The sequence below is a fragment of the Myxocyprinus asiaticus genome, chromosome 9, assembly GCF_019703515.2.
Source record: "Myxocyprinus asiaticus isolate MX2 ecotype Aquarium Trade chromosome 9, UBuf_Myxa_2, whole genome shotgun sequence".
Classification (NCBI taxonomy): domain Eukaryota; kingdom Metazoa; phylum Chordata; class Actinopteri; order Cypriniformes; family Catostomidae; genus Myxocyprinus; species Myxocyprinus asiaticus.
Window position 1 is genome coordinate 31333555 of NC_059352.1, and position 22757 is coordinate 31356311.

Genomic DNA, 22757 nt, shown 5'->3' on the forward strand with positions numbered 1-22757 from the left:
ACACATGGGGGCTGCCATGTTAGAATCACATGACAAGTCATACTACTCGCTTAATCTCCGTAACCTTCCTGTTATTTTACACTTTCTCTCATTGATTGTAATCCTGGCTGACTAGATACTTTTTTTTTTTTTTTTTTACAATGGCAAAACTATTTTAAACGATGCTGCATTCAAGCCGCTAGGTGTCAGTGTAAGTCCAAGAAGACACAAAGACAAAAGTTACTGAGTGCATCTTTATAAAAAAATACAATAAAAATAAAAATACAAGTGCAAGAACTTCAGTGTGTCTGATATCAGCATGCAGTGACAGATGAGAAGCACACACATCTGAAGCACAGCTAACACAGGTACTCCACTAAAACAATGGATAATTCTGCTTGAAATGTTGCATTTGTGCTCAATCAAATTTCCACTCTATCTGGGAGAAACGTTGCTCCGGCTTTGATCGTGCTTCCTTTTTTTTTTTTGCTGTTTATTATCATGCAGTAACACAATGACATAGTAATTGATGTATGTCATCATGAAATCAGAGACCCGAACACAAGTGGTCACAGGAGACACATTTTGAGAAGCATGACAATACCAGGTGGAAACGGCAATCTCGACTGACCACATGCCGGTCAGTAACATCAGCCGAGACGCATCTTTTAGTACCGGGTGTAAACCGGGTCTAAGGCATATGGTTTGGAACTTGAGGGTGAGTAAATGACAGAATTTTAATTTATGGGTGAATTTTCCCTTAAATTGACTCTCATCAAGTGGTCTCCTACAGCCCAGACATGTAACTTTTACCTTTCATATTAGAATCAGGTTATTACTGTAATTTGATATGAAAATTCACTCATTTCAAAGTGTCCATGTGGTCCTGAATTTATAAAAAGAATAAGATGAAGAATGAAGAAAAATGTTTGGGAGAGATACCGCATCCTACTTTTGCCTGGTCCACAAAACGGACTGAATTGTTTTACTAAAGCCACTTGGTGTGTGATGGTAATATAAGAAGTTTATGCTAAAGGTGCGTTAGTGGGGTAAACTAGATTTTTTTTTTTATTTTTTTTTTTATTTATTTATTTTTTTTTTTCATTTAAATTGAGATTGGATTAAAGCATCTTAGTGTTTTAACCATCATCTGCATAAATCTGAATTAATGCATCTCCTTTATTTTAGTTAAAAAATGGTGTGAAAAGGAAAGCGGACACTACAACCCCTTCTGCATCTTCCATCACTTGCTCTGAGGCATCCTCTTGCGTAAAAGAACCAAAAGTCCTTAAGTTATTCTCCAGGCGAGGCAGCGGTCGACCCATCAAACCCCCCTGTAAAGACCTTCCTGAGTCCCCACCACAGCATCAGGTGAGCAGAAGGAACAAACTCTCAGAGAGACTCAAATACTGCTGTGCCATCCTGAAAGAGATGTTTGCCAAAAAGCATGCAGCTTACGCCTGGCCCTTTTATAAGCCTGTGGATGCTGAGGCACTGGGCCTTCGCGATTATCATGAAATCATTCTCCAGCCCATGGATCTAAGTACCATCAGAGTAAGTAGTTTAAAAAACTAATCTCAGATGTGTGAACATAATTGGATAATCTTTGGTTACTATTTTGCTTGACATGTAATTCACACTTTTTAATTTTTTATTCTTGACAGAAAAAGATGGAAACTCGAGAATACACCGATGCATTACAATTCGCTGCAGACATGCGGCTTATGTTCTCAAACTGCTACAAATACAATCCACCTGCCCATGAGGTAGTGACGATGGCCAGGAAACTCCAGGTGTTTTATTTGTTTTGCATTATGTCCTGCTTGTAAATAGACATGTTTCAAAATCTGCTAAGGAGTTGAGCCTTTTCTGACAGGGTGAATGTCGGTTTCTTAACTCAGGATGTTTTTGAGTCGTGTTTCTCGAAGATCCCCGATGAGCCGAGGAATCAATCCCCAATTCCTGGTCTGAACAGAGCGAGGAAAGAGAAAATAGATAGAGCGGTCAGTCCATCCAGCTCTGATAGCAGCGGCAGTGAATCGTCCTCTCCATCAGACAACTCATCAGACTCAGAGGAGGGTGAAGAAGAGAGGGCTCTGAGACTCGCCAACCTGGAGGAACAGGTAAAGCCTAATTTATACCATGGAAGAAACCAAACTTTTTTTTTCTCCTGGACGAACTAAAGCATCTTAGGCGAACATACCCAGCGTTTCTATTATGCGTGACGTCATTTTAAAATTAGTCCGTTGAGGGTGACATCACAGTATTTTAAGGTTCTGTTCTAGTAATGCCAGTAATGCAAATCTGTCTCTCCAAGGCCTGCCACTTTTAGCACTGCATCGCTTTTTTACCTTATGAAACTTGTCACGGAGCCCCTTCCAAATTTGGTGATAAGTTATCTGATCTGATTTAATAAAAACCACAATCTCTCCATGCATTTTTGTGGCCACACTGTCTTTGTGGAGTATGTGTTTTTAATCATATAAAAAAAAGTTTTACTTCGAAGTTATCCATTTTTAATGATAGAAACCTAGGTAACTACTACTTAGCTGGCATGTGCAATTGTGAATAAAATAAAAAAAACTTCACATCCAAATCACACCTACGATTTGTATTAACCAATCATCAATGCTCTTCGACCAGCCGAGTTCTCTTAGGTCAAAGATTTCAGAGATGAGGGGGGCCTGGGTAGCTCAGCAAGCAAACACGCTGACTACCACCACTGGAATCACAAGTTCGAATCCAGGGAGTGCTAAGTGACTCCAGCCAGGCTTCCAAAGCAACCAATTGGCCTGGTTGCTAGGGTGGGTAGTCACGTGGGTTACCGTCCTCTTTGTCGCTATAAAGTGGTTCTTGCTCTTGGTGGGGCATGTGGTGAGTCGTTCATGGATGCTGCGGTGAATGGCGTGAGCCTCCACATGCATTAGGTCTCCATGGTAACACAGTCAGTAGGGCTGAACGATTTGGGGACAAAATCTAATTGCAATTTTAAAAAAAACATTCCTGATCAAAATTGCGATTTATTTTAAAAAAAAAACAAAAAAAACATCTATAGGTTTGTTGTGGTAGTTTGCACAGCATCAAAGAAAGACCAAGAATAATTACAAACTTATCTTCTAACACTAAAAAAAACAGATGAAACAATGCAGTTACTAGCACAACTGTTTATTTAAAACCACTTAACATTAACATTGTGCCATGATAAATCAAATAAAGCTGTCATGATACAAATATCTGTCATGACAAATCAAACAAATAACAATAGAATTAAGTTAAATTAACTTGAATATAAATAAAATCTTAATCTTGTATTTAAGAACACTAACTGTAAACAATTGTACATCAGTAAATAACTGACTATAGTCTACATTTAAGGCTGCAACAACAATCAATGATAGCAAAAGTTAAATAAATAAATAACTTTGAGGCCAACAAGAAAACATTCACATCTTGATTGTTTCACATCTTCACATAGTTCAGGGTAATGCGTTCAAATATTTTTTGACAAAAAGAGCAGCATATCCACCTTCTCCGGTTTGAGGCATGACTGTTGGCATGATACTATATTGCCTGCTGCACTGAAGAGTCTTTTTGACGGTGAACTTGTGGCAGGAACACACGGGTATCGGCAAGCTAACCTGCTCAACCTGGGAAAGTTAACCTGGTACTGTTTCCACCAAGCCAGGGGATCCTCTTCTCCATCAATTGCTGATGTAATTACGTAGCTGTTCAGCTCTGCTTCCACCGCATCATTAAAATTAGATTCTGCTGGAGACTGTTGAAATCTTGAAATAGCTGCCATGTGGGCTTCTGAGACAGTCAATCCGCAAATTTTATGTGGCTCGTTGTGCATGACACTGCGGAGAGCATGTGGAGGCTCATGCTACTCTCCGCGATCCACGCACAACTTACCACGTGCCCCTTTGAGAGCGAGAACCACGAGGAGGTTACCCCATGTGACTTTACCCTCCCTAGCAACCAGGCCAATTTGGTTGCTTGGTAGACCTGAGTGGAGTCACTCAGCACACCCTGGATTCGAACTCGCGACTCCAGGGGTGGTAGTCAGCATCAATACTCGCTGAGCTACCCAGGCCCCCCACATCCAGAAGTTCTTGAGTGGCTGGGTCATCATATTTCTCCTGGAGGTACTGGACTCTGGATTTGATTGCCATTGTGAGATCTGTGTCCTCTTGATCTTCAGTGAGCGTTTTTGTCCTCAAAAGGTGAAGTACCAGCTTAAGATAGGAGACACTAACATATTTTCTCCAGAAAGCTCATCTATAAACTCTTGGAGTGGATGCAGAGCCTTGTGGATGGATTCTAACACCTGTGTCTTTCCATGTCAGTGTTAGATGTCTTGTTTTCCTGTCAGCAGACAGCACATGATTCAAAGCTTTACATTGCTCCAGCATCCTTGTAATCATTTTTGCTTTGGTTCCCCATCTTGTTGGACACTCAGTAATCAATGTGTGCTCAGGCAGATTCAAATCTTTTTAGGCTGCAGTCAGCACCATTCTTCCAGCTGTAGGAGAACTGACTTACCAGCTTCTTGCAGACAACTGCTGCCCGTTGCACCCTATCTTTCAGTGCGTTTTCTGAAAATAAACCTTTAAAAACACTTAGCGAGAATGCAATTATCTCAGAATTAGTTAAACCTGAGGTATGGTGAACTTAGAATGAACCAAAATTTTTTTACAGCATTTATTAACCTAGGTTAATGTTCATTTATACATACACTACTGTTCATTATTAATTCATATTTGTTCATAATACATTATGTTAATGTATACAACTTGAAATGTTAAACGTGTAGTAAATATAAAATATTAATAAAATAATATTAACCAAGCTAAACAAATGCTTTAGAATTATTTATTGTTATTACATGTTAGTTATTTACACTAATATTAAAAGTTTGAACTTAACTGTAGTGTTACCAGTATCTAATATTGGTGCATTTCTAATGTCTTTTTAAAAACAAATGACATGTATTTTATATGAATAATATCCAATTATAAAACTTATAAATTAAAAACTTACCGATCGCAAGATGGAGTCTGTGGCCAAAACACTGAAGCCTGGTCCATCCATTTATTTCCATTGCCCTTATGATGTTGGCTGCATTGTCTGTGGTGATGCATACCTGGCCTTCTTCGTTCAGACCCCAGCTGGATCTTTCAATCCAGAAGTGATGTTTTCTCCCGTATGGTCAAAGGGAAAGTGAGCGTTCCCTTGTTTACAAATGTCATGTTTGTAAACAATGACTCTTTAATTCGAAATCCTCACGGATGAAATGAACAGTGAGACTTTGATATGGTTCAGTGGTCCTGCTGGAGCACATGTCACTTGTTGTCGCGTAATATTCCACATCTTTCAACTCGGCTTCCACCTTCTTCCTGCACGTATTATACAGTTATGGGATGGCAACTTGATTAAAGAATGTAAGAGAGGGAATGTGGTATCTTTTATCGAGCGTTAGGATAAGATCTTTAAAACCATCTTTTGTGAGTGTGTAAACTGGCACCATGTCTTTAGCCAGGTACCTTGTTATGGCGTCTGTTATTTCGCGGTACCTTCGTGAAGTTTTGTCATAGGTTGTGACACTTTCAAAGGCTTAAGCAATTAAAGTTTGCATGGCTGTCAGTTGCGGGGGTTGCGATGAAGCAGTGTGTTCATCGGTGGATCTTTTAGCCATGCATTCATAGAGTTGTTCTTCAGGTGTTGATATAGGTTGGTTGTGTTGCCTCACGAGGTTGGCGTTCGCAGGTTTTACAAAGTACTTGCCTTTTGTAGTACATCGGAACTTCGAAATCCAAAATAATTCCACACACATGCGGTGATGTTTTTTTTAGGTACCAAATCGTCTGCAGGACTTTGCACTTCTACAGACAAACTTTGTTGTTGAGATGAACCACTCCCGCTCATCTTTTCATAAGTTAGCCAAATCACGTTCTTGGCTTGTTATTCACTCAGCATGTGCAGTGATAAAATGCCTCCTATTGTTTCAACACTGCGTCAAACGTAATACGTTCAGGAGGCAAACAGTCTACGTGGATGCTTGTTACCATATTTGATATCCCTTGTTTAAAGAAATAATCGCAGCTTTTGCACAATGGTAACGGTATTTATCTTGACCCAGTGCTGCAATAAGGCCTATTCAAACAAGGTGCAACTTGACACCCCATTTTCAAACTAATTGCTTATGGTGCATGATGCAGAAAACAGCGTAAAAGACACAGTGGCCAAAGACCTCCATCTGATGCATTTGTACATGGACAGACAATTAAAAATGGCACAGATGGAATATTGTATTATCTTCAGTTTTCTGTGAAAGGGTTTAACCAGACTGACTTCCGATGCTGCATGAATGAGAATAAATTATTTTTATATAATATTTAATACAATAAAAGAAATAATAATAATAGTATGAAACTGTAAAGAGTGAATACAACAGATTAGCTACATCATTCTGCCCGTTATTCAAACAGCATTGAGGTACCATGATAGTTTAGCTAGTATTGTACCACAAGACATTAAGGTATTGTGACAACCCAACTCCTGTCAACTTTTCAGTTTTTTTTTGTTTTTTTTTGTGTACTCCTATGTAATTCCACTTTTCCCTTTACTCACCAGCTGAAAGCAGTGCGGGAGCAGCTGCAGTTACTGACGCAAACACCCCTCCTAAAACCAAAGAAAAAAGAGAAGTCCAAGAAGAAGAGAAAGAAGGAGAGGGAGTCCAAGCGAAAAGGTGAAGAAATGAAGAAACCAGCAAAAATACAGAGGAGGTCCAACAGCAGCAAGTCATCAGGGTAAGGTGTGTGTGTGTGTGTGTGTGTGTGTGTGTGTGTGTGTGTGTGTGTGTTAAATTGCCTTGTTCCCATTTGTATTTTAATTCAGAAGAGCTTTACAGCAATAAGCTTTAAATGAAACATGAGTCTTTCCTGCTTACTCAAAAGGCACTCACAGTGGATCACAGTTCTTGAAGCAAAACAAAAATCACTATATTGTAATTTGGCCTAAAAATTGTATAAAGAAGTCCCTGGCCATTCCCACCTGGATATAAGCTGTTGCCATTTAATAATACACATTCTTGAGAAATCAAAATCACACCTCTGTCCTCAGACGGAACAAGGAGAGCAGAGCATATGACTCTGAGGAAGAGATGAATGCTTTGCCCATGTCTTATGAGGAGAAACGGCGACTGAGTCTGGACATTAACAAGCTTCCTGGAGATAAACTTGGCAAAGTAGTGCACATCATCAAGGCAAGAGAGCCCCTGCTTAGGGACACAGACCCTGAGGAGATCGAGATCGACTTTGAGATGCTCAAACCTTCAACGCTTCGAGCTCTTGAGTGCTATGTCATTAGTTGCCTTCGGAAGAAACCAAAAGAAACAGACCGTGAGTAATACTAACATCTCTTAAATCTGAGATCTGAATTGTTGTGTTTAGTACTAAAAGCCTGCTTGCACTAAAGTGTAGAGTGCATTTCGTCTGTCTGTGTGCCATAAGGCCCTTTCCCACTGCAGGAAATAAAGTTTTAGGTACTTTTACTCTGAACTACTACTTTTCTTCATTTTCACACATGGGGAACTATAGTTTGTCTTAGCCTTTTAGAGGGACTTTTTTAGCTTTGGTGATGCACAAAGCAATGAGAAACACAAAGAGCAGGCTACTTGGATGATTGTTCTGATTTTCCATTTTCCTCAACAGAAATAACAAAACAAATTATCCAATGTGTATTGCCTGTTTTACATTCAGGCCTTGGAATGTTTGAGCAGTCTGGTATGATTTTCCAACAAACTCTGACATAATTTGTAGGGTTGTAATGGTTCTCAGTATAAAAAACAAAAAAAAACAGACCGTACGGTTTGCCACCCATGGTTCGGTAAGCATTGGCAAGTTTAATGATGCATCTGGAGCACAAGGTTTGGAGAAGAAAACGAAGCGTCAAATAGACACGTACAGTTACAACCACCGCTAATGCACCTGAATGGATCTGTAGATGGATATGCTCTGTGTTTCACGTGGGTCAACTTGATGACATCACTTTTCGGCAAGTGTTGTGTGTAGTTGAAAATGGCAAGTGGAGAAAACGCTGATAGAGAAGCCTCCTGCGTTATTCAAGTCTCCTGTCTGGGAACATTGTCTTTTTGCAGTCAATTACAACAGCGATGGTCAAAGTTTACAAAACGAGCATTGTTTGCAGACATTGCTCGACGCGAGTGCCATATACTGGTAATCTATTGATATATGATTAATCATGTACGCCGATATCTCCCGGAGAAAGTTGGAGCACGGCGCACACAGAGCCGCAGGTGAGCCGAAAATGCACACACTCGCAGCAGGCACTCGGTGTTATTTCAGACATGCATGAAACAATAACTAAAATGCTTGTAGTGTTCATTGCCATGAGGTTATATTGCCATACTCCATTGATGAAGATGTGGGATTTCAGCGTATGATTAAAACACTCAAGTTGTGACATTCCGGATCCTTCTCGTATCCATATTAATAGTAAGGTTCCTTCTGAAGTGATGTACAGCTTCTGAATGTTGAATATATGTTGAGTTTGAAATGCACTTTGTTGATGCATGTAGCGTAATAGTGCAGGTATTAAGTTAAAATATTGATTTAGTAATTAGAGAAGTTTATATATATTCAGGTCCCTAAAGAAAATTAACCATGGTTTTACTATTGTAATATTGTAGTAATCATGACTGCTGTCACCAGGGTTTTCTTGCCAGAACTCATGGTTTTGATACAATTAACCATGGTTTTACAACAGTAATATTGTAATTTCCAAATAGTAACCATGGATCTACTATATATATATTATAACCATGACAGTAACCATGTTGATTTTGTGGTTACTTTGATTTTACTACAAATGCCATGATTATAATATGGTTACTGTAGTAAAAAAATTTAACCACAGATAAGCTGGAAACGCAAAAGGTTGAAGGAGACGAAGGGTGTCCGCACTAGCGGTGCTCTTTGAATTAAACAACTACGTGCTTCAGTCACTGCTATGTTCCATGTGTAAGGGAGAGAGATACATACATCAACCTGTTTTTATTAAATGTAAGTTTTAATCTTTATTTTGTGTCGCTGTTTCACTGATAAGTACTATATATTGATAAATGTTGAAATGCAAATGCCTAAGTAATAGCTGCTAAAGATAATGAGTTATAACATTTGAAATAGATTAATGTAGTGTGGTTAAATATATTTGCAATTATTTAATTTGATAACACAGCTGCTTCATTCTGTTCGGAGTGATTTTTAAAGCATGGTCTGAGTAAGATTATAAATAAATACATCTTGGTCATTTATCCAAAGAAAAGTTATTTGCATTTGTTGTATGGTGGAATTTATTGTTTAATCTCAACTGGTATGAAATATCATCAATGAATGGAACTCGTGTTAATGAGGCAGCCAGACTGCTGCAGGTTATACTGTATATGTAAGGAATAATTGACTCCGGCCTGTTGAATTGTTGAAAAATAATGCACACCCGAGGTGGTAATGCCGCTGCGCGTCATGACCATTGTGCCTCAGCTGTGCATTATTTTTCAACAATTCAACAGGCCGGAGTCAATTATTCCACTTGTACCATGGTTACCACACCTCAAGACAACGTTCAGGACTTTATCTCAAGACATTTTCTGGTTTTCGTTCCTAAAACGCTGTTATGAGAGGAATTACTTTCTTCCGCCACAGATTCAGCGTCTTTAATACAGCTCAAGCCTTCGTTGCTAATTCAAAAAGGTCACGTTAGAACTAGCAATGGAGGATTATGCTGCTTTACTCGAGGACTTAATAAGAAGTAATAAGGTTTTGTGTGTGTGTGTTTGAGGGATCGAAAGAGAGAAACTCAACAAATAAATATCACTTTAGGGATTACCTTTTTCTTGCAGCTCTCGTCAGAAGTAACATCGCTTCAAAATCGCCAAGATGTGTCACCATATTCCAGTTATAAACCTTAACAACTTTTTTTTTCATCCCCACTGAGCTGCAGGAGTGCGCTGACATGACGACTCTCACGAGTATATTTGGGCCTTAAGTGTGTGCATTTACACGTGTGTAAAGAGAGGGGGAGCGCGAGGGTTTTTCCCCAGAGATATTTCAGATAATTATAGAAACTATTGTATCGATCACGTGTATCTAGCTTTGATACAGCTCAAGCCTTTGCTAATTCGAAAACGTCATTTTAGAACTAGCGACGAAGGATGCTGATTAGGGTGAATTACATTGAAATATTAAGTTATTTCAGATAATAGAAATTGTTGTATTGATCAAGTCGCGGGGGTGCAGCTCTATTTGTTGGTCGAGTCTGTGCGTGCGTGAGCGTGTAAGTGCTGGGGATACGGGAGTGCGAGGGATCTTTTTAACCGAAATTGAAATAAATGTAGGATATTTTAGACATTGTTTGACATTAACTGATTTACTTTAATGTCTTTGTTTTAACTGGTTATTTTGTTGTGGTAGCCTGTAGGGCTCTTTGAAATAAGTGATATGGAACAGTTACAGTTGTGCTCAAAAGTTTGCATACCCTGGCAGAAATTGTGAAAGTTTGGCATTGATTTTGAAAATGACTGATCATGTAAAAAAACTGTTTTATTTAAGGATAGTGATCATATGAAGCCATTTATCACCACATAGTTGTTTGGCTCCTTCTTAAATCATAATGGTAACAGAAATCACCCAAATGGCCCTGATCAAATGTTTACATACCCTTGAATGTTTGGCCTTGTTACAGACACACAAGGTGACACACACAGTTTTAAATGGCAATTAAAGGTTAATTTCCCACACCTGTGGCTTTTTAAATTGCAATTAGTGTCAGTGTATAAATAGTCAATGAGTTTGTTAGCTCTCACATGGATGCACTGAGCAGGCTAGATACTGAGCCATGGGGAGCAGAAAAGAACTGTCAAAAGACCTGCGTAACAAGGTAATGGTACTTTATAAAGATGGAAAAAGATATAAAAAGATATCCAAACCCTTGAAAATGCCAGCCAGTACTGTTCCGTCACTTAAGAAGTGGAAAATTTGGGGATCTCTTGATACCAAGTCAAGGTCAGGTAGACCAAGAAAGATTTCAGCCACAACTGCCAGAAGAATTGTTTGGGATACAAAGAAAAACCCACATGTAACCTCAGAAGAAATACAGGCTGCTCTGGAAAAAGACGGTGTGGTTGTTTCAAGTAGCACAATACGACGATACTTGAACAAAAACTAGCCGCATGGTCGAGTTGCCAGAAAGAAGCCTTTACTGCGCCAATGCCACAAAAAAGCCTGGTTACAATATGCCCGACAACACCTTGACACACCTCATAGCTTCTGGCACATTGTAATTTGGAGTGACGAGACCAAAATAGAACTTTATGGTCACAACCATAAGTGCTGTGTTTGGAGAGGGGTCAACAAGGCCTATAGTGAAAAGAATACCATCCCCATGGTGAAGCATGGTGGTGGCTCACTGATGTTTTGGGGGTGTGTGAGCTCTAAAAGGCACGGGGAATCTTGTGAAAATTGATGGCAAGATGAATGCAGCATGTTATCAGAAAATATTGACAGACAATTTGCATTCTTCTGCATGAAAGTTGCGCATGAGACGCTCATTGACTTTCCAGCACGACAATGACCCTAAGCACAAGGCCAAGTTGACCCTCCAGTGGTTACAGCAGAAAAAGGTGAAGGTTCTGGAGTGGCCATCAAAGTCTCCTGACCTTAATATCATTGAGCCACTATGGGGAGATCTCAAATGTGCGGTTCATGCAAGATGACCAAAGACTTTGCATGACCTGGAGGCATTTTGCCAAGACGAATGTGCAGCTATACCACCTGCAAGAATTTGGGGCCTCATGGACAACTATTACAAAAGACTGCACGCTGTCATTGATGCTAAAGGGGGCAATACACAATATTAAGAACTAAGGGTATGCAGACTTTTGAACAGAGGTCATTTAATTTTTTTTTGTTGCCATGTTTTGTGCCATTCTGTTATAACCTACAGTTGAATATGAATCCCATAAGAAATAAAAGAAATATGGTTTGCCTGCTCACTCATGTTTTCTTTAAAAATGGTACATATATTACCAATTCTACAAGGGTATGCAAACTTTTGAGCACAACTGTATGTGGTCAAGACCTGGAACTACTTTATAGCTGTGCGTTTACTTGAATTGCACACCTTAGAACGTCCGTCAACCAATCAGAATCAAGCATTTAACAGACCCATGGTATAAGTTTGATTTATTATTCAGGAGTTGAGTTTAGCTACTTTTGGAATGCAAAAAAATATATTGGAGGCAAATGTTAGCAAATGATAAAATTGACATCATGTTGGTGTCAAATTATTTATTAATTTAATCAACTGACACCATTAAAAAAAGAAAGAATCTGCCTCTCCCATGAATAAATCTCTGCACGTTGGTGCGCTGAACACGGTAACCGGAAACGCCTGAGCCACACTACTTAGAACGTGGAAGCAGTTGTGCAAGTAGTCCATTGCATTGGTAGAGCAGGAGAAACACAGTCAAACATGATTAATCACATTTTTGGATCGAACTTGTTAAAAGTGTTTCCTTTTTTCTAAATAAAGAAAACAAAATGATATGTTAGTGTTGGTTATCTTGTTTCAGCAGTTTGTGTCGATGAAACTTGTGAGGGAATATACAGTACATACAAACAGGCTATATCAAGACGTGGGCAGAGATGGATTTGTGCTGGAGAAAAGAAAAGAAGAAAAATTAGAAGAGAGGTGGATTACAGCACTCTGAAGAAAGAGGCCACATTTTCTGTCACTCCCTTAGCAGCTGTATTAGAAACCTCATTGCAGCTGCGGTAACTTGTTTTTTAAAAACTAATTCCATGTTAATATACTACAAGGTGTAATGTTATAAATTTATACTTGATAATTGAAAAATTGCATATATTAAAAGGTTTGCTAGATTTATCACAGTCTGTGAAAAGGGTCCAATAGACCTTATTCACGCTAGCACCATCTATGATTTTTAATAGGAATGACAACAAGGCTGTGAGGGACAGACTTACCATCTCTTCAATGGCACAAACGGTATAAAGCTGCTAGATCACATCTGATTTTCCACAGCTCATGTTGTCTGGAGTTCTTTTTATATTGAATGTTCTTGGACAGATATTTTATCAATTTTTTTCAGTGGAATGATCCAAAAACACTTTAAACTGCAGTACAGCCCATTAAAGAGACTGTAAGTCTATCCCTCACAGCCTCATTGTCATTCCCATTAAAAATCAAACATGGCGCATGAATAAGGTCTGACGGGACTTGACATGCAGCGTGCAAGCAGTAGTGCACCCTCTAGTGGTGTAGACAGTCTTTTATCTACTGGCATGATTATTGAATGCGTTTTTGCAGAAATTGATTATTCGACTGTCGATAAGCTTAAACGATCAAATTTTTAAGACCGAAAAATCTATCACCCTTATGTACATTATGATGTTTTCATTGCAAAGCCTTTAAAATTATCATTAAATGATGTACAGCAGGGGTCTGCAACCTGTTTGACATAAACTGCCATTTTCCTTTTTAATCACTGTGTCATACCCTGTATTTGAGAGTCACAGTCTTGTATGTATGTATGTATGTATGTGTTAAGGACTGTGTAGCCTATGCCAGGTTGACTATTTATTTACACTCAGGGGTCGACATTAATGCTTATCTGGGATAAGTGTATTTTTGAAGGGGCAAGTGAAAGAGAATTTTACTTGCCCGACCGGACAAGCAGAATGATTAAAACATCAATAATGGAAATAATAACAGGCTATATTTGTGATAGCCTAGGCCTGTGTTACTTAGTTCATATTTTCATACATTTTATAATTCACTAGCGATCTAGTAACAGCTGCGCCCTGTATGATTGACAGGCGGCGTATGTGTGTGTGCTGAACATGCCCGTGTGTTCTGAGAATGCTTGCACTAATGCGTGCCTGAACGGTCAAATACATTTAAAAACTCCTTCAAAGACAGGCGTTTTGTGGTATTAATGTAAATACAGAGAGTGATGTCTAAAGTGAATGTAAACAGCAGAGAAAAAAGTGGATTTGTATTAAAATGTCAGACTTGTAAATGTAAGCTAAGACCTGCTGCCGTCTAGTGTAGTGTGTCATATTAATCAAACAACCATAACAAGAAAAGGAGAAAACACTCACTGCTGTAGACTGAGTAACTTTAGTAGCTTTAAAAAGTATTAATGTATTATAATCATACAGTGAAGACCAGTAGTAGTATGTTGCGTTTCCTTAACCTTTGAAGCTGTTTTAAAAAAAACTTTTTTTTCTGTTCAATGCTGTTTTTTATTATTTTATTTCTGACTATTTACTAGTCTTGAATAATTACTTAATTATGGAAGAATGATTTCAGGTTTTTACAAATTAGTGTTATTATTTGTTGTGGTATTGAAGCTGGTATTGAGAATTGTCAAATTTCACTACAGCCTACTGAAATTTTGGTATTGTGGTAATGTATAGCTTTTATTGTACTTTGAAGATCTTGCAGCAATAACATGATGAAAAAGTAGCTCTCATTTCTTAGAACTATGAGCATCCCTGCTGTCAATGGTGGCGATGGAGGCTTTCCTTTTATTTGACTACCATACGTGATATAAAATAATTCTCATATGACAGTAGCCTCCTCCATCCAGTGCAGTTTACATTTCTGTTGATTGCACTATTAGTTTGGCCATTGGTCATAATTTTATAAAAATATACAACAAACTTTGACATGTAACTGAAATGTCCTTTTTTCTCTCTGAACAAGTTACTTTTTTATTCGGACAAGTGAATGACCAATTTGTCCAAAGGACAAGCGCATGACAATGCTTAATGCCCTGACACCAAGTAGGTGTAAAAAGCAACTAACAATACAAGAAACTGTGGATTGTCATCTGCTCAATTGCACAGCATGACCAATGGAAAGCAGATGTGTTTTCTTGCATGACTCTCTACTGCAGCACTGCTTAAACTGATCTGTGTCATGCTATCAGCGACTCGTGATGAGCTGTGGTTGTGCGAATAGTTTGTCCACGCTGCATGCTTCTGTTGATTCTGAAGATTGGGCATGCAGGTGCGAGGAATTCAACATGTCGAGGGACTTTTAACTAAACTAAATACATACTCCGTTCTTTTGCTATCACTCACGTGCTCCGATCATCTTTAATGTCAATCAGTGCATCTTTTTGCACTTCCGTAGTTAAGAATGTGAATTCTAAGACTTTAGTCATTAATCTTAGAGTTAATACAAAAGCTTTTTGTTTAAACATTGACCCCCCCCCCCCCCCCCCCAACACTTAGTTTACCAATTTTAAATCTTGACTTGTACTACACATAACTAATATTGGCATTATATTCATGCTGTTTAGCCAGAGGGGAACTGGCTCCCACAGTTAGCCTGGTTTTCCCCAAGGTTATTTTTTCTCAATTAACCAACATCTTATGGAGTTTTGTGTTCCTTGACACAGTCGGCCTAAGCTTGCTCTCTGGAGGTCTAAATATAAATATAATTTTCTATTTATTTTAAGGCGCAATTTACAATCGTGTGTGGGTTTTTTATATTTAATATAAAACTGCTCTATAATGACTCGAAAACATTACTATATTACAGCTTTTGCTGTTAAAGCGTAATTTTCTGTAAAGCTGCTTTGAAATGTGTGTTGTGAAAAGCACTATACAAATAAAAATTACTTAACTTGAAATTAATGTTATAAATCTCTTCAAAAAATTTGTATTGGATAAAATGAGAGTTTTAGAAATTGTTGGAAGAATGCCTACAGGCCAAAATTGGGCCAATTATAAATGACTTTGAGTCACACTATTCAACATGAAGACACTGTTATCAGCAACTATGGTTGAGAACTATTGTGTAGATTAGCAATGCTTGAATACATGGAATATCATTTTAATCTGATGCTAATTACAGCTGAAGTATGTCATTTCTGTGCCACCAAATGGAATTGCAAAAATAAACAATGGGTGTTTCTTAATGTAAAGAACACGTTCTCGTTCTTAAAATCAGTCTTGTCTAACTACCTTGAAAGAGAGAACTCTGAATACTTGAGGACATAAAACGCATCTATGCGAGTTTTGAAATGTGCTGCGATATGTAGATTCGCAGCACATAAGGAGAACTCCTTTACTATTTTCTTATTTTGGAAGTGGGTGATGATGACGTCAAACAAGTCCACAAGACAAAATGAATGGAAATTTAGAAACAGCCATTGTTTTCAAAACTGCTTTCTGAATACGCACACCTTCTGCCATTGATTGAAATGAACAGTGTCTCTCTTGAGACGAGTCGCTCAAAACAGGAATTTTCATAACACCATAGAGACCGTGTTTACAGTTTTCAAGAAGATTAACCCTTTAAGCTCTGGTGTTTTTAAAGATTTCCAGTTTCAGTGACTTACCCAAATTTAAAGGCTTATAACTCGACAAAAATAACGAGGGTGAAGTGTTTATCATTTTAAAGAAAACTTTTCCAATTTTTATGAAAATGTTATGTATAAATTGATGCATTCTGAGGCTCTGAGCCTAAGAAACTGCTGAAAAATCACAAACACACATATGCACGCGCGCACAAAAAACCTGAGCCAAAAATTATCTCATCTTATTTTTCTGATTTGGCATTCAGGGTGTAAATGAGGTGTCTCCGAAAAACTGCTTGTTTTGTTCCCAATCATGTCTCTAACTGAATATTTTGTTGATACAACAAAGCAATCAAAAGTTATAGCATTCCAAAAATAATTTATCCTTGTGTCCAAAAGCCTCCAAACAAATAAAACATAATTATACATAAGAACTAATTACACATGCAGACACAATGACTAAAGGTTTGCATAGCATGCCGACATGATTTTAGTAATGAGATTTCATAGAATGAGTTTCATTCTGTGCCGTTAAGTCCTCATTGAGTCTGTGTCATGTACTTGGCGCCAACTCCTGGTGGCCATATGTAATTACAGTGATTGATCACATGACTCTCTGCCCAAATATGGAGGACTATCACCACTGTTTGGAGTGATCTGAACCCAATCTGATTTGTTCTGTGTTCCATGACGCTACAGCATCTCCGATGCCGTCATCTGATCCAGGAAAGCTAAAATGTTTTTAGCCAGATAGCAAGATGCCAGATGCTGTGTGCACTTGTACTTTTGTGTGGGTTATCTAATGATCTTACGCATCTGATTACTTTGTGTGTGGACTCGTTTTAAAGATAATCGCATTCTCTAAGTAATGGTATGTGATATTTTATGTTCTGTTTATTTTTCGTAAAGTTATAAGCTAAAACGCGGCAAATAAGCAATACCTGTTTACTTGTAACATTCATGTCAAAGACATATACTTGTCTGTTACTTGCTATATTTTTGTCTGAGGAAAACGAGTAGGTAGGTTGTATTTTGCTCTTTGAGTGCTTTCCAACAACATATGACACATGGCTATTAGATGAGTTTGTTTTTACTGGTTACAATAATATGTAGTCAAAAATTATTAATAAATTATCAAAACGGAACACTTAGGAACACTGATTTGTGTGCAAATTTCAAAGCACTTGTTCTGTCTTGGTCATAATGCCTACATGCATTGTAAAGTAGGGCTTCTAAGCTTTAAAATGATACATAATTTGTGATGATCAAGACTGTAGTTATTACTATTTTGATCATTTCTTTTTTTTTCTCGTGGACCCATCCGAGCTTAAAGGGTTAATCTATGAATGGCTGACTTATGGCTGTCTGCATATTAAGATGGGATAGGAGAAAGTAATTTAACACCGAAAAAGTTACATACTTCAGGAATTAATTAATGACATTTAAATTAAGGAAAACTTGTAGCTTAAATTTATTGGCTATTGGTTATTTTTTTCAGGAAAAAAGCCACAAAAGAAGTCTAAAAACAAGGAAACAGAGAAAGAACTACAAAACATGACTGGTGAACCAATCTCCAATAAAAAGGCCAAGAGTAAGTGTTTTTTTAAATTAACAAATGAGCATGTAACATCTAATGTTATTTAAACTATACAGTCATAAATGCAGAATAATCCTACATGTTTCTCTTGTTTTATCTCTGTGGTGCAGTTGAAGCAGAGGGTGAGTTTAAAGACATGACTCGTCCGACGCGCTTGAGTGACAGCAGCAGCTCGTCCAGCTCTGACAGCAGTAGTAGTGACACTAGCTCTTCTGATAGCTGTGACTCTGATTCAGGTTAGCTGCTCCACACCTACCTACCACCCCTTTACTCGCTCACTGTCTCTCAGGCCAGCCTGAGTCCCCCTCTCTCTCTCTGTCCACTGATGCAGAAAACAAACCAAAAATGATAAACTTGGACACGTCACCCCACGTTCCGTACAATAGAATCTTTCACTTAGTACACCCTAACAGCTACTGGACAACCAAATACTTGAAACGTTACACTGTTAAGGTGTATTTGCATTTTGAATTTTTTTGAAAAATTGGTTTAATGTGTATTATTTTGTTTCTGTTTTTCACTGCTTGTTACCACACACACACACATACATACTATATATATAATATATCAGTATGTATAGTGCACTTTTGATTCCAAAGAACTAAAACAATTCTTGTCACTCAGTTCTTTTTTTCTTTTTTTTTTTTTTGTTGGGTGCTGTTATTTATTTGTTTTCTGATGTTTGATATTTTGTTCTTGTTTCATCACAATCACCTTATTTTTGTTGTGCTGTAGTTTAAGTTTGAGACATGCCGGCTCTTGATGTTGGTTTCATCTGGGGTTCTCTTATTAATTTATATATATATATATATAATATATATAAAGACAGAAGTTAAAAATACTCACTTAAGTGGTTAAGGCTTACACGAAAAATTTAGGTTTCCAGTTCTGATATTGTAAATAACTGAGAATCTCTCTTCATTGGGAAATAGCAGTGCTTGTGCTATGTACTTGGATCCCTGCCAAGAGTCACGGTTGGTCTTTGTTTTAAACTGCTGCACTCATTCATTACTATGTGGTTTTCCTGTTACATCTGTAGTTTGACTGTTTGTACTCTTTGTGTGATAGGTTATGCAGAGATGTATATGTAACAATCATCTACAATAGATTGTAAAGCATACATCGTTATGTTGTATGTGAGGTACTTAATGAATTGTAAACTATAGTTGGCATAGCATCATTAGAGGTAGGACCAAACAAAGCTGTCAGTAAGAGGCAACCATCTGTTCTGCTTTAAATCCATTGCATTATTTGTAAATGTGTGCAGTCTTATTTGCCTAAACAGGTATAAAGCTTACCCACTGGCATTGGTGTTTGACACCCAAAATTTTAAATAAAACATATTCATAGACCACTGGTGTACTTTTTAATATTAGTCTTGTTTTGTTTCTTTTCTGTCATCCCACATTGTTTTTTCCTTGTACATTATTTGCTAAACATTTTTGTGATGGTGTGTACATTTTACAAATTTTTCACTGCTTTAATGAATCTGAAGTTGTAGTCAGTAAATGTTTGTTTTAAAGGAAGAAGAAAGGGAGCTATTTTTGTTATAAGAAAGTGGTTTGGGTGCTATACTTAAAGGGTGGCACTTATAACACTTCTGTTGTACACACTTTTTGTCAGTTAAGCTGAATAAATAAGCAGAAATGCCCATGGGATAAGGTTGGCCTTTCCCGCAGCCATGACTGAAGTGAAATTACAACGGTGTGCATTGTGCATGTCTTGCAGAAAAGAAAACTAAGAGGAAACAAAGCAAAGCCCCTGGCCATGCCAACAAAATTAAAAACAAGGTAAAAGCACACAACCCTATAATAGATAAAACCCACATTAAATGGCCTAGACCCACTCATTCAACTTTGATGGCACATGGCGTATTTCACTTCATGTAGTGCCAGATATTCCCTGAGTGAAGTATTGCCCCATTGTCGCCCTTCCCAAACAGGCACTGCAGCAGGCAGCTTCTGCTGGGGTAAAGGACCCTTCACTTGACGTGACATGCCAGTCTCATCCAGTCTCCGAGACAGACTCTAAAGACCTGTTTGCATTACATGCAAAGCAGCTCACAGAGGATGCCATCACAGCAATCCCAGGTCAGGCTCGGTGCCATTGTTCATACTACTATTTACATTAATGTGTTTTCTTTGGTGGTGTGGCCCAATCATGCTGTTCAGAAGAACACTGAAATGACCTTTATAACGACATTAAAAACTTTTACATTGGATCTTATGCCTTATCTAACAGCCGTGTTAATGAATCTGAAGACTAAATAGATCTCGAAAGCTTTGATTTGTCAGTATAACACCTTTTTGTCCATCCTCCCACCTTCCTTCCACGACAGCTTTACACAACCGGCTGCCGCCTCAGCCATCAAGACCTAATGGCAAAGCTGCCCCCCTACCTCGTAAAACCCGGACTGCTCCCTTTCCACTCGACCTACCTCCAGAACAGGCCCCCTGCCCTTTACTCAACTCTTCCAACACCCCTTGTAAGGATCACACAACATCTCCACCCGAATGCTCCCCTTTGGCAATCATTCCACACCCTCCTGTTTCACCCCCGGTAGACCAACCATTCTCCCTTAGTCCCTCGCTCAATCCTCCACATGCCCCCCATATCCTTGACCCACAGGATTTTCAGCTTGGCTCCCCCTCACTTGCTGTTGCAGAGAAGCCTCCACATAAGTCTGAGCAGGAAGGTAAGAGGTTGTTCTGATGTTGATGTTGCCCGCCAGTCTCCGCCACTTGCTTGCGTCCCCTGCCAGCCTCAGGGTAGTCTACTCAAATAATTGTATGTGTCACAACCCGCAACCTTTCCCTTCCTTTGTGGGTTAGCATCGCATGTGTCTTGATTTGTGATTTTGATGACAAGTTTATTCAGTAAATTAATCAGAATTGCTTTTTATTTTTTATTTTTTTTAAGCTGCTGCTGCATGTTATTGCTTTCTCTGCCTAGCAGCACTGCATGTACAAGTACATGTTTTACAAGTTGTAACAACTTAGGTTGTGGTTCAAGGTAGAACCCATCTCTTGTCTCTCCCCCACAATCTCTCAGGTGTTCCTCCTCTTCTATCACCACTGACCTCACCTCCTGCAGTCATGCCTGTCATAGGATCACTGCCTACCTCCAGCTCTCAATTTGAGGTGATTCTCTTCTACTAAACTTGTATTGTCATGGAAGAACCAGTTTGTACACTTTAGATTGTATGAATTCATTAGATTAGATTTGTATTGTTTTCTGGAAAGCAAAAATTTTATTACTCATGTTTTTGGCTGACACTTTCTTACTAAAGTGACTTACAAACCTTAAAAAAAATACATAAAGGAAAAATCTACAGTCAACCAGACGTTATATCAAAATTAATCCCGACAGGGTGGTCAGAGGTGAAGCATCCAGGGAAAAGGATGTGTTATCACCCTAAAACAAGCAGACAAGTGGCTTTTCCTACTTGCATTACAACGTGTTGACAGTTTTGCCACATCCCTTGGTGAACGTTGTGATGCACTGATAAGCTGCACACACAGATGGATGCTCTGACATTGCGATCCATGTATATCTTCTCCCTTGAAGTGGATATTATCCAAAATGAGCAAATTAAAGGTCAATCATGGTGACACTACTATATCTGCTGTCAGTCATTGAGGCTCTTTGGCAGTTGAGGAATACCAGTATGGCTGCTCGAACACTTCCGGTGGCTTCCCCTCCTGCTGTCAGTTTACCCTTGCATCAGGAATCCAGTTCTGTAGATGTATATCAGTGGTGACTTGAGGTTTGAGAGTTTGTCTAAGTATTTCTCTCTCACTTCTGTAAATTTCTGCGAGTGAAGGAGAAAGTGTGTGTCTGTCTAGATACTCACCAACTTCAGTGAGCACAGACTCTCTCCTTTTGAAAGCCATGTTTGTCCGTGTCCGCCTTTTTCTATGGCCAGACTGTGATCTCTCTCTCTCTCTCTCTCGCTCTCTCTCCTCAGCATTGTAGATTGTTGTCACCTCTGCAGGAGAGTCCATTAACTAATATGAAGGATGAGCAGGGCTGCCTAGAAACACTGGAAGAGCCCTCCTTTCAGCTGCACAAAATATCTGGTCAGCATTTATTTTTCAGAGTCCTTTTTCTCTTTCTTTTCTGAATGGTTTCTGAGTTCTTATTCACATTTTATAGGAGCTAAACACGATGGCAGTGAACTATGCAAGTCCATTCAAGATGCCAAATCCAACATGCCTAAAAAGGTACAAATTCTTTACCTGGGTGCATGCATCCACAAGAGCACTCGATCTTAAGTGTCATCTCAGATAACCTGTGTGTGTGTTTCAGGATTTTGTCCTGAAGAATGCAGACTCCTGGACAAGTCTGGGTAAGATGGCTACTCAAATTCCTTGCACCATTAAGTCATCCAAGGAGAGTTTTCAGCAGTTCCGTAAGGTTGCCATTGAGAAAGAAGAACGTGAGAGAGCTCGTAAGCTGCAGTTGGAGGTTGGCCGAGAAAAGAGCAGCACAGACAAAAGCAGGTATAAAAGGAAACTTGCTCTAAAAGCAACACTGTTCATAAAGTTGTGTTATGACATCTTGTTTAATTTTTGGAGGCTTTTCAGTCTCTGTATAATGTATTTATCAATAGCCTATCAAATGTCTGTGAATTGAGGTGTCCATTTTCAGGAGTATTTACTGTAGTTCTCTGTATTGAAGAATCAATACATTAACTGCAAAAAATGAAATGAACAAAATATCTGAGCATGGCTGATGTTTCATGAGAGCGGCGGTCAGTCTACACGCTCGTTC

General features: G+C 38.6%; 1 protein-coding gene across 6 annotated transcripts in view; it reads left to right on the forward strand.

Annotated features, from left to right (window-relative positions):
• The window catches only part of brdt (bromodomain, testis-specific), a 35429-nt gene that overhangs the window by 4681 nt on the left and 7991 nt on the right, over window positions 1-22757 (forward strand). For 3 of the 6 annotated variants that reach the window (XM_051706444.1, XM_051706445.1, XM_051706446.1), the window contains exons 6-19: window positions 1168-1533; window positions 1644-1772; window positions 1881-2102; window positions 6613-6788; window positions 7102-7379; window positions 17886-17978; window positions 18095-18220; window positions 19713-19774; window positions 19927-20074; window positions 20323-20679; window positions 21036-21124; window positions 21952-22063; window positions 22140-22207; window positions 22293-22486. In XM_051706444.1, the coding sequence (XP_051562404.1) occupies window positions 1168-1533; window positions 1644-1772; window positions 1881-2102; window positions 6613-6788; window positions 7102-7379; window positions 17886-17978; window positions 18095-18220; window positions 19713-19774; window positions 19927-20074; window positions 20323-20679; window positions 21036-21124; window positions 21952-22063; window positions 22140-22207; window positions 22293-22486 (2420 nt within the window). Of the gene's footprint in view, window positions 1-1167; window positions 1534-1643; window positions 1773-1880; window positions 2103-6612; window positions 6789-7101; window positions 7380-17885; window positions 17979-18094; window positions 18221-19712; window positions 19775-19926; window positions 20075-20322; window positions 20680-21035; window positions 21125-21353; window positions 22064-22139; window positions 22208-22292; window positions 22487-22757 lie in introns of those variants that run through there. The other 3 variants (XM_051706447.1, XM_051706448.1, XM_051706449.1) reach the window with 3 other exon arrangements.